The sequence below is a fragment of the Rhincodon typus genome, chromosome 24 (assembly GCF_021869965.1).
Source record: "Rhincodon typus isolate 14 chromosome 24, sRhiTyp1.1, whole genome shotgun sequence".
Taxonomy (NCBI): domain Eukaryota; kingdom Metazoa; phylum Chordata; class Chondrichthyes; order Orectolobiformes; family Rhincodontidae; genus Rhincodon; species Rhincodon typus.
Window position 1 is genome coordinate 17,809,570 of NC_063355.1, and position 15,514 is coordinate 17,825,083.

General features: G+C 39.4%; 1 protein-coding gene across 3 annotated transcripts in view; it reads left to right on the forward strand.

The window, feature by feature from the left end:
* The window catches only part of rbm19 (RNA binding motif protein 19), a 120,753-nt gene that overhangs the window by 35,521 nt on the left and 69,718 nt on the right, over nt 1-15,514 (forward strand). For all 3 annotated transcript variants that reach the window (XM_048611396.1, XM_048611397.1, XM_048611395.1), the window contains exons 14-16: nt 532-642; nt 2,480-2,680; nt 5,419-5,518. In XM_048611396.1, coding sequence (XP_048467353.1) covers nt 532-642; nt 2,480-2,680; nt 5,419-5,518 — 412 coding nt within the window. The remainder of the gene's footprint in view (nt 1-531; nt 643-2,479; nt 2,681-5,418; nt 5,519-15,514) is intronic.

The following is a 15,514-nucleotide window of genomic DNA, read 5'->3' on the forward strand; positions in this document are numbered from 1 at the left end:
CATGAGTCCAGAACCGTCTGGCCTAGGGCACAATGTTGTATCAACCAAGCTATCTAGTTGCTAAGGCTCGTTAGCTATTTTCTGTTACACTGCCCATGTTATACCATCTCATGGGGATCAGCCCCTCTCTCTGTCCTGTTACCTCTCTTATATAATGGGTACGTATTCAGTCATGACATTCTGGAAACTGAGAAAAAATATTTTTGCTGAAAACCTGCCGTCTGCTGTTCTTATGTGATGACATTCACAGGAGAGGATTTGTGATGTTATTGCTCAATAAAACTGAAATTATAATTGGCAGTGGGTCATTCAAAATTTTGATTGCCAGCAAATGCAATGTAAGTTTATGCAGGTAATGGGATTAAGTAGCATTTTTCAATCTAAACGGGAGTAGAGTGAATTAAAATCCGTATTTCAATCACTTCATAGTATAGGTGCTTTCTTCTTCTGAGGAAGCTGTTTTCAAAAATGTGTGGACCACTTTCACAGATATAACATCAACTAGTTTATATTTACTTTGATGTTTTAAAGGAAGGAAAAGGCAGTGTTGCAGTCCGCATGGCCCTGGGTGAGACGCAGATAGTACAAGAGACCAGGCAGTTCTTGATAGATAATGGAGTTAAGTTGGACTCCTTCAGTCAGGTAAGACAATCCAAATAAATACAGCTGACACTTCAGTTGAGTGTTAATAACTTTGTTGATTAATGCATTATCAGAAACATTAATGTATTTTTTGCACTGTTGCTGAAGCATGAAGCATGTGGTAATTAATCTTTTGTCCAGCAGCTCAAACATGTTTTCCATCAAATATAGTTGCACAAAAAGAGCACAAGAGCACAATTTCCGAACAGTAGTTCAGTTCAGTATTTATCAGTAGTCTATTTTGTGGAAAAGGAGCATTGACAGAATATGGAATAAAAATCCAAAGAATGTGTAAATACTTTTGACAGTTTATTGTTTTGGTTGTTTATTTCTGATATTCAAAATAAGTACAAATTAACTTAATTAATTGATATGTTTTCATCTTGGTGGTTGCACGCTCCAGTGTGAGAACAAAATTTACTGCCAGAAAATAAGTGTTTGAAAAGAAGAACACAATGTAATTTTGAATTATTCCTAAAATAAAGAGTCCCGATAGAAATTAGCATTCTGTTTTATAAGTAGGAACATAGGATACAAAAATGAATAGGTAAGTTTGTCACTTCCTGGTGTACAGGTATTGAAATACTACTGAAAATAGAAACATGTTGCTGAAGCATTTCATCCTGTATTTGTGAACACAAACTCAAGAATGCCAAGTTTCAACCAATCAAAACAATTCATACTGTAGGAGAAAGGGGTGCTAATTAGTTGGCCAGTTGAGTCTGATTGTCTAGAACATTGTACTGGAGAGCAATAGGCTCCCCATCTTTCCAGGTAATTCAAAAAAGACCAGCCTTGAATATACTCCTTTTTGTTCGTGGAGAACAGATCCCTGTGCATGAATCTGTGTCCCTTCTAGCATGTGTTAATGAGCCATACTATGAGCTTGGCTGATCATCAGTTGGTTGTTAGTGTAACTGAGTATGCTCTGGACTCTTGGTTCACCAAGTGCTACTCAATCATGGAATCACACTTAACTGTAGATATTTTTGGGTTTTGGAAATGTGGACTAGCCGTGTGTGGCCTTGTACTCTGCCTGTACTGAACAGCCAGTTTTATATGGTTCGATCAGCCGAAAGTTGTGATTAATCCTGTGTACCTGGTATCACACCACCACTGAGATTCGTACGTAACTTTGCTTAATTGTGTGAAAAGCTGAAAGTCGTCTTGGACTGACCATAGCATCCTGTCAGTGGAAAATATCACTCAAATCACCTTGCATAGTAGCAGCATGAAATAACTTGCTTAACTTGTTCTTTACGTTATTAAAATATTTTGTTCTACCAGAGTATTTTGGAGTAGTCTATGCACTTTATAGGAACAAAAGTGGGAGCTTTGGTCCATGTGCTAAGTTCCATGAAATGCAATGAGCAACAATCCAATTCGAATCGCTACTGTCCTGCAAGGTAAACAAATGTCTATGGTCCAATTTAAAAGATCACTGATAAGGTCAATCTTCTAGCACATGGATTATGTAAATCCCAATATCCATACTGATTTGTGAACATAGGCAGATTTCTTAACTAGCACATCGAGGAAAGGGAGTGTGTTAGACTATACCATCTCAAAGGCAAATTTATCGTAGAATGGAGCACATTAAGACTTGTAACAATTAAAGGGTCAAAGGCAAGCTCTCCAAAGTCCACTAGTTACTATAAAGTGGGAAGATTTGTGATTGATAATGCTTCAGAAGCACCTGCAACAACATAAGTAATTGATTGTCTGAATATTTGATTCTGCATGTAATTTTGGTAGTACAAGTTATGTTTTTTAATGTTAACATTTTTTATGAATTATTATTATTATTATTATTATTATTACTACTACACACTTGTAGGGTGCTGGGAAGAGAAGTAAAACCGTTATCCTTGTAAAGAATATTCCTGTTGGAACACAAGTGGAAGAATTGGAGAAAATATTTAAGAAATATGGAGATGTTGCACGTGTTTTACTTCCATCAGCTGGTGTAACAGCCATTGTGGAATTTCTAGAACCTACAGAAGCAAAACAGGCATTTACAAAGCTTGCATATTCCAAGGTATACTATTACATATCCAAATCCGTTCTTGTTATTTAAGTTGCTAAAACATCCTGGGCACTGTTTCTGAGGCAAGTAATCAACAACGGCAGCGTTAGAGAAGTGCACCCATATGCAAAAGCCGAACCATATTTCAGCCTTTTACTTTGAGGAACTAATAAATCACTGGGCCCTAGTCAGAATGCAGAGTACTGTACAAAATTCTGGTCACCATAGGTTGGACTTTCCTTCTGTAGATCTGGCAAGAAGGTGCAGATAATCGGGTGGTTTGGTACTGCTGTGATATCTGTCTACTTCTGTCACCTCTGTAATTAAGTTCTAGGCGAGAAGGTCCATGGGCAACCTTCCTGTTCATCAACAATTAAATCCTTTGCGATCAATTAACAACTTTCTAAGAGCTTCAACCACTATTGCCTAAATACCTGCATTCCCAGCAATCAGGAAAAGTTGCTGCTTTCCTGTCTCTGAAATGAAAGCTGGTTTAGGCTGGGTTCTCCCTTTGCCTCAATCTGGGGCTAATTTGGGGCATGGTTGACGCTGAAAGCTACTCCTTGCCCTAACCTCTATCCCATAATTACACCACCCCGATGTAGGACAGAGTGAGATGTAAGACAAGTGAGATTAAAGAACCAAAAAATGCACAGACTTCCTTACCATAGTTACCTTTTATGGCTGTACATCCTAGGCTTGGCAATGATACCCAGATCTAACTGGCTGGCAGCTTCTGACTCAGTGGCATTTGAGTGATGATACATCTAATCAGTCACAAAGCCCACTGGTTAGGTCTGTGTAGCTGTTGGAGGTTGATCTGGTGGATTTCTCAGTTGTGGAGTTGGGGAGAAGGCATTAAACACCCACCCTCCTCATTGCAGAGAGCACTAAATTGTGACCCATATTCCAGAAAGGACATAGAAACACTGAACAAGATACAAAAAGATTTACCAAGAATGGTGACAGAGTGAGATTATAGCTATTGTAAAGTTATGAATAAAATAGGACTTTTTACAAAGAGAGAAACTTAGAGGTACAAAAGAGCAAAACGTTGCGGATGTTGCAAATGTGAAACATGAACAAAAAATTGCAGCAGATATGGAGCAAGAAACATTCACCAAAAGCATTACAACTGTTTCTCACTGGTAAGATGTAGGGTTCTAAAATTATGATTGGTTTGGAGGGGTAGATGTAGAACATAAGAACGAAGAGCAGGAGTAGGCCATCTGGCCCTCTTGAGCCTGCTCCGCCAATCAATAAGATTACGGCTGATCTTTTCATGGCCTCAGTTCCATTTACCCACCCTCACCATAACCCTTAATTCCTTTACTATTCAAAAAAATTATCTATCTTAGCTTTTTAAAAGCATTCAATGAGGAAGCCTCAACTATTTCACTGGGCAGGGAATTCCACAGATGCACAACCCTTTGGGTGAAAAAGTTCCTCCTCAATTCTGTACTAAATCTGGTGTCCCTAATTTTGAGGCTATGCTCTCTTGTTCTAGTTTCACCTGTCAGTGAAAACAACCACCCTGCTTCTATCTTATCTATTCCCTTTATAATTTTATATGTTTCTATAAGATCTCCCCTCATTCTTCGAAATTCCAATGAATATAATCCCAGTCTATTCAGCCTGACCACGTAAGCCAGAAAAAATGTTCCTACATTTTCCAAAATTATAGGCCAAATATCATGTAATAGTTACTTAGAAATCTGATAAGAAAATACAAAGAATTATTTTACTGAGGTTAGTTAGTTAGTGAAACTTGTAACTATGGAAAATGGTTGAGCCAGATGGTTTAGATATGTTCTATAGGAAACTGGTTGAGTATGTCACAGAAAAGGAAATGGGAAGATTGGCTTGAAAGATTGAGATGAGGGAGATGGAATTGCAGGAGACTCATGGCACGATGGCACAGTGGTTAGCGCTGCTGCCTCACAGCGCCAGGGACCCGGGTTCGACTCCGGCCTTGGGCGACTGTCTGTGTGGAGTTTGCACATTCTCCCCGTGTCTGTGTGGGTTTCCTCCGGTTTCCTCCCACAGTCCAAAGATGTGATTAGGTGTATTGGCCGTGCTAAATTGCCCGTAGTGTTCAGGGATGTGTAGATTAGGTGGGTTATAAAGGGCTGGGCCTGGGTAGGATGCTCTGAGGTTTGGTGTGGACTTGTTGGGACGAAGGGCCTGTTTCCACACTGTAGGGATTCTATGATCTTCTATGATCTATCACACAGACTAGTTGGCCTGAAAAGCTGTCTTCTATGCTGCCTATTTTACCCAACTCTATTCCTTGGAACTTGATGAATTGTTATTCAAAAGTAGTACTGCACATATACATAATATATATATATATATATTAAGTTTTATGTATATAGGATCTTAGGTTTTGCAGATTAAGACCTGCAATTTGTAGTTTATTTTCTATGGGAGGAAATAACCATGTGTGAGCCATTCATATTTGCACTTGCACTTGGTAGCTGAAAAATTGCAAGATTACATGCATCATTTAATGTACACTTATGATTCCCGTTTTGAGGAAAGTGTGTAAAGCATTTAAGACTCTTTTCCACACTTAAAAAATGCCAGAGTTGGTTTCGTAACTGGAAAACACTTTATTTAATTTACCAAAATAATGCCGCAGAAATAGGGAATTAGAAATTCATAGCTGTGTTGCGTTGCCAGAATGTTGGCAGTCTTTATCCATTACTACCAGACTGAAATGTTTCCATGTCCTTATTTTTAACATGCAGTTCCAGCATGTACCACTTTATCTCGAGTGGGCTCCCATGGATGTGTTCTGTACCACAACCCCAGAGACTAAGAAATCTGAAAAGAAACAAAGTAGTATAGGTAAGTAAAAGAAAAGTAAGTGTTATTGAAGTTATTTATGCTCATGTGTATAAAATTAGTCAACTGGTAAAAGTTCAGAGCTCGGCAGAGATGTGCTATGTATTCTCGTTACCTGTCTGTCTCGCTCTCGCTCTGCCCTTCGTGCCCGTCCTCTGGCATGGTGGCTCAGTGGTTAGCACTACTGTCTCAGCGTCAGGGATCCAGGTTCGAGTCTAGCCTTGGACAACTGTGCAAGCTCCACACAGACATTCTCCCCAGTTTCTACCGAGTGCTCCGGTTTCCTCCCGCATTCCAAAAATATGCAGGTTAGGTGGACTGGCCATGCTAAATTGCTCCTTAGTGTCTAGGGATGTGCAGGTTAAGTGGATTAGCCATGGTCATTCCAGGATTAGGGGATGAGGAGGTGCTGGGTGTGGGTGGGATGCTGTTGGAGGGTTGGTGCAGACTTCATATGCTGAATGGCCTCTTTCCACACTGTAGGAATTCTATGATCCACTGTTTTGGCTTTTCAATGACTTGAAAAACAAACAGAACCTAAATACTATTTTAATCTTCCAAATTAAACTTCAGTTTTGTTTTATATTTTAATGGATTGTTCTCAATGACTGTGTGATTGGCAAAATTTTAAAATTTGAACCAACTAACTTCAATATGTTATATTTGAGATTCCATTTTCTCCTTTTGAGGACAGAGAGATTAATCCATGCTCCCCTTCAGTTAAGAGCTTCATTAAAGAAATGTACATGTTGAATTCACTTCATTAATGAAAAGTGTAAGTACTTACCCAGCATATGCAGTACAGAACACGATGCTGTCTACGTTGGTTGTAAGTGTGGAATATTCAAGATATTTTCTACAGATGATTTCACTCTTCCAAGAGTAATTTAATGGCAGCCACTGGTAATTTAAAGGAAAGCAATTAGCTCTGAAATCCTTATAGTAAGTACTCATTGTAACCATGATGATAACTGTACCAAATCACTTCTCGATTTGCTTTAACAATCCAGAGACATATTTGTACGATGTTGTACAATCACAATCAAAATAAGTTTGCCTTCCACATTCTGCACTGTTGTACATCCAGGAACAAAACCAATCTGCAGCCACCTCATGCCACTCAGTGCACACGCATTTTGTCCTGGGGCTGAGGAGTCTAAGCTTCTTTTTCTCACTATATATATACCTAACTCGTACTGACTTGCTTCCACATGACTGAAGTTCTGTCTAATTTTACAGGTCAGAATTTCCCATACAAGACTTTTGGGAACAAGGGAGGAGTGAGACTAACTTTGACTTTCTCCTCCCCATGGGAAACCTCTAATGTATGGCAGCCACAAGCAACAATTTGAATGTACTTCTTCAATTCTGACCTTTTTCTATGCTTCTGATTTTCAGAACTGTAACATTGGCTGCCATGCAGTCATCTGTCTAAGCTCTAAGCTCTAGATCCCCTCCCTAAATCTCTCTGACTCACAATCATTCTCTTCACCTTTAAGACTTTCCTTTGAAATCAGCCGTTTTGGCCAAACTAATATTTCTTTCATTATATGGCTCTGAGTGAAATTTCCTGAGCAAATTGCTTTTGAAATGCCATGGAACATTTCACAATATTACAGGTTCTTTATAAATGCTAGTCATTGCTGAACTTTGGTTCTTCAATAGATTGGGAAGGTGCCACTATATTTTGTTGAATTTATATTCTTTTGCTAGATTCAATAGCCTTGACTATCTGTTAAGTCTTGAAGTATCCAAAAAATATATTTGTCAAAAAATTGTATTCTGTAGGATGAGGTTCAATATCTTGTTTAGTCAATCATAAGGGTGATCATTGTATCTTCCTTGTGACTTACGAATGAATTATGCAGTCTGCTTCCCTGATAGAATAAACTTATGAAATGTCTTGTCTTTTTTAGAATTACATATCCTATTTATCATATTAATTTTCAGGTTTTGAATATTTCGATTGGGCATTTGGTAGCACTATAAGCCATTGATTAAATGCAAACATTTGAATAATTGCCTATAAGTAAGAAATGATACATCAAGTTATTTGGGCAAATGTCTTTTAATTAAGAAAAGTCCGCGCAAATGTATTAACAGAGACAAACTATGTTTAACTAATGATGCAGTGGAGGAGGGTAATGCCATTGATATGGTGTACTTGGACTTTCAAAAGGTATTGGTTAAAGTTGGAGCTCATGAAATGAAAGGGGCAATGACAATTTGGATCCAGAACTGGCTGCGTAACAGGATTGGTGAACCCTGTGCTACATGTTTCTATTAAAGCTAGTCTCAGAAGATCTGGTAAAAATGCACAGCAGTGTTGAGTAATGGAAATTTACAACTGCACAGGCAATCCACTGATGGTTGCCACTGCACACAACGTCGGGGCCAATATGAACAGTATTTTTGGCTCATTGACTGCCAGTATCATGCCCTGAATCTAGACAACACTATGGGGAAAAAAAAGTGTAAATTCATACACTACAAAATAAGCAGGAGGGAAGATGGGTGGTTTCTTCTTGGTTTGTGAAATATTTGATCTTCATTTTTGTCAGTCTTTTTTTCCTGATTTCCTATTAATTTGAACAATAATCCAGATTTCACATTAATAAAACCTTCTAGAATTTTAAAACTAGACTTATTTCCTAATGACTTAGTGGGTTCAGTCATCACTTTGATTGTATTAAACTATAAAGTTAAAATAGTCCAGGTTTGATTCTGAATCATATATTGTGCAATGAGCTTTAATTGGCATCCTAGGGAGGGCTACAGTTACCTGGTTTTCCAACTTGTATTGCAGTGGTGATCTTGTTAAAAGCTGTGAATGGGGATTATGAGCCCTAAGTATTGTAAGTTATGATAGTGTTGTCCTTAAGTTTATCTGACAATGTTACATTATTTGTATTTGTGCTCACAGTTTGTAGCACTACATAATGTTGCAATAGCGTATTGTTGTTTGATTTTGAGATCCTCCATGCTTCTGCTATATATGAAGTGGCAAGTTTGAAATTCATGGTATATCTTGTGGTTGCCCTTCTAAATTCTAAATACTCTGAGTTTCTTTTCGCATTCAATTTCATATCTTTCCCATTCCATTTCCACTTTTGTAGTTTTCTTTTTCAATTCTTTTCTTCACACAGCCTTCATTTCGGCTCTTCCCTATATCTCATCACCTCCACAGCCGTCTTAATCTCCTTTACCACATCAACCTCCCATATATACCTTGAGCCATTTTTTTGCCCTAGTTCTATTTGTCATCCTTCCCTTAGTAAGCAGAACATGGATTTAGACCATTTGATTGTCATAGCATGAGATTCTAGTTTGTGCCACATTGGTTTTAAGTGAAACAAGAAACAATGATTCATGCACCATTTTGGTTTTGGTTGTTAGTGGGAGAAGCAAGGCTATCTTTGGAAAGGTTACCTTTTGGAAATTATTTTGATTGTCCTGACAGTAATTTTAAGCTTAAAACATGCAGAGAAGTGTTGTACATATTGCATTTAAAATTTAGGTTTATTTAATCCAACTTATTATTTCTAAAACAAAATAACTGTTGTAGAATGCATGAACTGTGCTAATGTATGTGTCTCACCCCAAATAACAGGTCATATCTTTATCCTGAGCAAGTATTGTGAATGAGCAATTTTTCTGTAGTGCATCAAGTTTTTGTGGTCCTATTTCAGTGTATTTAACATCAGAAGGTGTTGCAGATATTATGAAACAAAATTTCTGTGAAGAATAATTTTACAACCTGTTCGTGGGTGAAGTTCCCTAACTTGTTATGGTTCTATACAGTATATCTCAAACTGTTAAGCACCCAGATGAGAGGAGATAAACTGGATTCTATTAATTATTCACCACCCCCAAACCCGCCAAGCTGGTTCCTATGCGCTTAATTTACAAAAGATCCTCCCCACGTGGATACCTTTCTCCCAGACCAAATAAACTTTTGCTTTAAAACAAACCAATATAACTGAGCATTCTTGAATTAACGACAAAAGTGATTTTGTTAATCATTAAATGAGAGAATGCTTAGTAATACAACGCCCATACACACAATAGAAATAAAAAACAAGTCTAAAAAAGATTTTTTTTAAAAATACATAAGATCATTCTCTGAATTGTTTGTGACATGCTGATAGTTGAACATTGCAGCTGTTTCAGTAGATATTACTGGTAGCATTGAACGGTTAGTTTCAAAATTCTCGGATTTGTGGGTTGACTGAAGATGTTTTATTCTAATTCCTTTCAGCAGTGGATGACTGGCAGCACTTGGAGACTTTTCTTTTACCTGCAGTGCAGGTGTGTTTAAATGGCTTTTCTCAGAACCTTCCTTGTCATAACACGCTAATCCAAACAGTAGGAAATCAGGTCATTAACACACACACACACACACACACCAAGATTAAAGCTTAATTTTATTCCTGAAAGGGAGAAACTGCAAGTGTTTCTCAACTGAATGTTTTTGTTTTTTTTTTCGATCTTACTCACATTTTAGATACTCTGAGGAAATTATAAGTTTAGTTTGCAGTGCATCTTTTCCGTTTTGAAGCTACTTTGACACATTAAGTGTAACATTCCAAAATCTCTCTTAAGGCAGCCACAGAATTTAGATCTGCAGTCAACATTTGGCTGCATTTCATTTATTCAAAAAAATCATGTTGTAAGTTATGCTCGATGTGTCTGTGTCTGTGTCTGTGTCTGTGTCTGTGGGTGATCTGAGGTTATGATTCATGATCATGACAATTGCTCTGGAGATTACAGATCATGGTAAAATATATATCTTAATGTTTGTAATATGGTACTTATGACTGCGTTCATAAGCTTGCTTATAGTAGCTTTCAGTCACTTTTTTTTCTGTTTTATTCCAAATTTGGTTTACTTTTGTTGTGGTTTGTTTCTAAAACAATGGCTCTTGTTTCTATCTTCGAAAATATGCAACATTATGTGGGAACATTATGTAACTTTTATTAGAGAGCCTTCAAGCAACAAATACTTCACTTAGGATCACCTGAGAAAATAAAGGAAGAAAACAAAGCCTCTGTTGTCCAACACGACACAATGCTTACTCTGTAAGCAGTACATATGACTGCATTGTATTAGTGACAGGCTAATACTTGTCCCAGTGCTCTCTTCTTTCTTCTTCAAGGACATGACTCATTTTGAACTTTCATAGTTTTTTTTCATACACATATAAGGCTGCAACAGTGGCCTTTGGGGGAGGTGAGCCTTGAGCTTTGAGAATGAAAGCAGCAATGCCAATCTGGCTACTAGTCACCAGGGAGCTATTATCTTACTGTGCCGAGACCCAGGCCCTGTGATAATGAACTTCAGGGGAATGCTTAGCGAAGGCTGCAGTTCACTGATAATAGCTTTTGTTGTGCAGGATGTGCTTTGCATGCAGAAAACCTGAGAATTTTGTAGCTCAAGAATAATGTAACTGCTTTTTGCTTTGCGTGACTGCATTTTATCGTGCAAGCCACAGATGGAGTTGCATTTAAATCTTTTTGCTGATGGATTAACTGTCGATGATTTATTAATTTCCCCTGAGTTGACAGAACCCTTACTAAATTTAAACAAATGAAATATTTTAAATTTTCTTTCGCGTGAAACAAATAGAAGAAATTAAAAACACTTGAGCATTAAAGTAAACCTTTGTGTGCAGATTTTTAACAGTATTAGTATGTTAGTAGTAGAAGTGATTCATTTTGATGGAAATTACAAGTGTTAAGAACATTTGACTAGGGGAATTAATGCTGCTGAATATTTTTCTATTGTATATGAATCTCTGTATAAACTCCAAGAAAGTGGATATTTTAATTTTCATTAAACATTGTCTTAAGTCTCTTGACAAGGTCATGTAATAACATAACTTATCAACCTATGTGCGGTTTTATGGTTTTACTGACATCTCATAAGAGGAATTGATTCAGTTAGGTTCATCAACACCTACACCATTTGTATGAAATATATGTTTATTTTATGATTTATGAAGTTGCTCTGTTTTTTTTTGTATTCATGAACAGGACACATGGTTCCTGCAACCTTGAGTTATTCTGAATATAAAACTAAAAAGGCATTGTAGTGTATTACTTAACAGTTTTTTTTATTGCGACTGTTTAGTCATTAATGAATTTACGTTTACGTATAGTACTGGGTGATTTACTCAATGTTCATGTTCTCAACTTGCTGCTAGCGGTAAGGTATTACAGTTGAGTTATGCTTTGAAGATTTTCTGTTATGTTGCACATCACTTTTCATTGTTAGAAGTTTTTTTCAAAACTACAAAAGTCTCACCTTTTGAGTTAAACAATTTCAGCCAGAGAAGACAGTGAGGCTACCTATGTGTCCTCGGATTAGAGGGGCAAAATATCCACTAGTGCTCTTGTTGATGACCATTGTTTCCTATATACCGTGAGAGTTCCCAACAAGCTTGGCTGTAATATTTTACAGCCTTTTTCTAGCTGCAACTATATGGTCTGCTGATGTTCTCCATACTTCTGTGTGAAAAATAGCTACTTCAGGCACAGTGCTGAAAGATTATTGATGCTAATTGATCTTCTTAGTCACTACTTTTACATGAGGGAGTATTGAAAAAAGATACAAGAAAATTTAAGTCATACAAGTGGAGCATAAACTCTGGCATGGATTAGTTGGGCGGAGTGGCATACTTCTTTGCGTTTATGTCTTGCATGCTTAATATATCTTTCAAATTTTGAATCCGTTAATGGAATCCAGTTAAGAGTAATTACTCAAGCGGGTTAGTCAATACTGGAGAACAGAACTTGTTTTTGTAATGAAAGTTGCGCGTATTGAAATTGATGTTAAAAGTGCATGTTGATATTGCTGTGATTTTGAATGAAGGTCTCTTGTATTAATACACTTGTCATTGCAGATCTGTACAATTGTGGAATTTTGTTGAGAGCTTAGCACATAAGAGTTTTAACAGTGAGGAGCTGGAGGAACGCAGCAGGTCAGCCAGCATCAGAGGAACAGGAAAGTTGGTGTTTCGGATGGGGACCCTTCATCAGAACTGGGAGGAGGGAGGGAGCTCAGATATAAATGGGGGGTGGTGGGGCTCAACGACGGCAGGTGGGGTGGTGATAGATGGATGCAGGTAGGGGGTTGTGGAGATTGGTCAATGGGAACAGTGGGGTGGATAGGTGAGAAGGAAGATGGACAGGTTGTGTCAGGTCAAGGAGATGGGGATGAGAGGGAGGGCCAGACATGGGATGATGCCAGGGGAGGGGAGACTTTGAAGCTGGTGAATTCTATGTTCAGGTCATTGGAATGTAAGGTCTCGGTGGAATATAAGGTGTTGTTCCTCCAATTTTCGTGTGGCCTCGTTGTGACATTGGACGAGGCCCAAGATGGACATGTTGCCAAGGGTGTGGGACGGGGGAGTTGAAATGGCTGGCAACCAGAAGGTAGTGTTGATTGGAGCGTATAGAGCGCAGATGCTCTGCAAATCTGTCACTGAGTCTGCGCTTGGTCTGTCCGATGTAGAGGAGACCACTTCGGGAGCAACGGTGCAGTAGACCAGGTTGGAAAATGTACAGGCGAATTCCTGTCGGATACGGAATTATTGTTTGGGGCCTTGGATGGAGGTGAGATGAGAGGTGGAGCACACCCTGCGGTTGCAGGGAAAGGTGCCGAATGTATGGGGAGTGTGGAGCAGATGACTGAGCCGAGGAGAGAGCCGTCCCCACGGAAGGCAGACGGAGGTAGGGAGGGGATTATCTCTTTGGTGGTGGGGTCTGATTGCAGGTGGCAGAAGTGGCGGAGGATGATGCATTGGATTCGGATGTTGGTGAGGTGGTATGTGAGGACCGGGGGACTCCTATCACATAGAGGGTTTTGTTCTGGTTTTTGGGGGGAAGAGGAAGAAGACTCTATAATGAAGAACATTAGATGTGGAATTTAGGGAAAGCATGTGGTGAAATTATCCACAAAAGATCCCCTGTTATTTCCTGTCAAAACATTCATCCAACACAGATTCAAGTCTTATCGATTCCCACTGTTATGACTAAACATTCTCATACCCTGCTTCCTGTGATGATAATTCCATTCTCCCAGTTCCTCCATCTCCATCACATCTGTTCCGATGATACCAGCTTTGACAAGGGGGCCTCCGAAATGTCCACCTTCTTCCTGAACCGAAGATTCCCCAGCACTTCAGTTGAGAGGGCCCTCGGCTGAGTCTGACCTATCTGCACTTCAGCCCTCACCCTCTCTCTTCTGATCTACAACAGCAATAGGGACCCCTTGTCTTCAACTACCATCCCACTAGCATCCATATCCAGAGGATCATTAGCTGCCATTTCTTCCATCTCCAGTGGGATGCCACCACCAGACACACATTCCCCTCCCCTGTCAGGCTTCTGCAAGGACCATTTCCTCCAGGACACCCTGGTTCACCCATCTTCCACACCCACTAGCCTCTCCCCACAGCCCTGTGGCACCTTTCCCTGCAACCACAAAAGATATGACACCTGCCTGTTCACTTCCTCCCCCTTCAGTATCCAACGGCCCAAACACGCCTTCCAGGTGAAGCAGCACTGTACCTGCACTTCATTCAAAATGGTCTCCTGTACATTAGGGAAATGAAGCATAGACTGGCTGACTGCTTCATGGAACATCTACGTTCTGCCTGCAAAAAAGGCCCTGAGGTTCCAGTTGTCTTCCATTTCAACACCACGTAGTTCTCTGGCCAGCATCTCTGTTTCAGTCTTGCTGCAGTGCTTCAGCACAAGCTGGAAGAACAGCACGTCATTTTCCACTTGGGAACGCTGCAGCCTTCTGGACTCAATATCGAATTCAACAATTTTAGGGCTTGAGGCACCTTCCCCATGTCCTTACCCCAGCCCCCACAAACTACGCCTTATCACTGGTCTGCTATGACACACCACTCATCGTTTGCCACGAATAGCCCCCATTCGTAGCTCTTCATTCTCTTAGCCAGATTGAATAGCTACTCCTTTGTCTGTCGAACTGTTCTTCTGTCTCTTTGGGCTCTACCTCCACCTGTCACTTACTCCTTACCCCCTCCCCCCCACCCTATCTTCTGCATAAAAATCAACTTCTTCCTAGCTACCATCAGTTCTGAGGAAGGGCCACTGAACCCTAAATGTTAACTCTGATTTCTCTCCACTGATGCTGCCAGACCTGTTGAGCCTTCCCAGCAATTTCTGTTTTGGTTATTAGTGAAAGTGCTCATTTTAATGATTTGTGTAGTAGCAAAGATGGAATATAATGTGGAAAAAATGTGAGGTGTACCTTGGCAAGGAGAATAAGAAACCTGAATATTCTCGAGACGGGGAAAGACTGAAGAAGTCACAGCACAGAGGGATTTGGGGGTCCTTGCATGGGCATCACAAAAATCTAGCATAAAATTTCAGCACATCATAGGAAGTTGAATGGATCTTTGGCCATTGTTTCAAAGTGAATAGACTATAAAAATAGGGAGGTCATGTTAAGGTTTACAAGGCATTAGTCAGACTGCACCTAGAATAGAGTGAACAGTTTTGTTCCCCTTACCTAAGGAAAGATATACTGGCATTGGAGGCAGTTTAGAGAATGTTCGCATGGTTGAATCTGGGTATGGAGGCATTATCTTCTGACGAGAGATTGAGAGTTTTACCTTGTACCCATTGGAGTCTAGAAATATGAGAGGAGACCTTAACAAAATGTATATGATTCTAAGGGGACTAGATAGTATAGATATAGAGAACTTGTTTCCCCTTGTAGGAGAGGGTAGGTCAGAGGGCATAATCTCAGCAAGGGGTCACCCATTTAAGACTAAGATGAGGAATAGTTTTTTGTTTTGAGGGTAGTGAATCTGTGCAATTCACTACCACAGAAGGTTGTAGAGGCTAGTTCATTAAGTAAGTTCAAGGCTGAGATATCCAGTTATTTTTAATCTGCAGGAGAATCCAAGATGATGGGGAAAAGGCAAGAAAGTGGAGTTGAGGATTATCAGATCAGTCATCATCC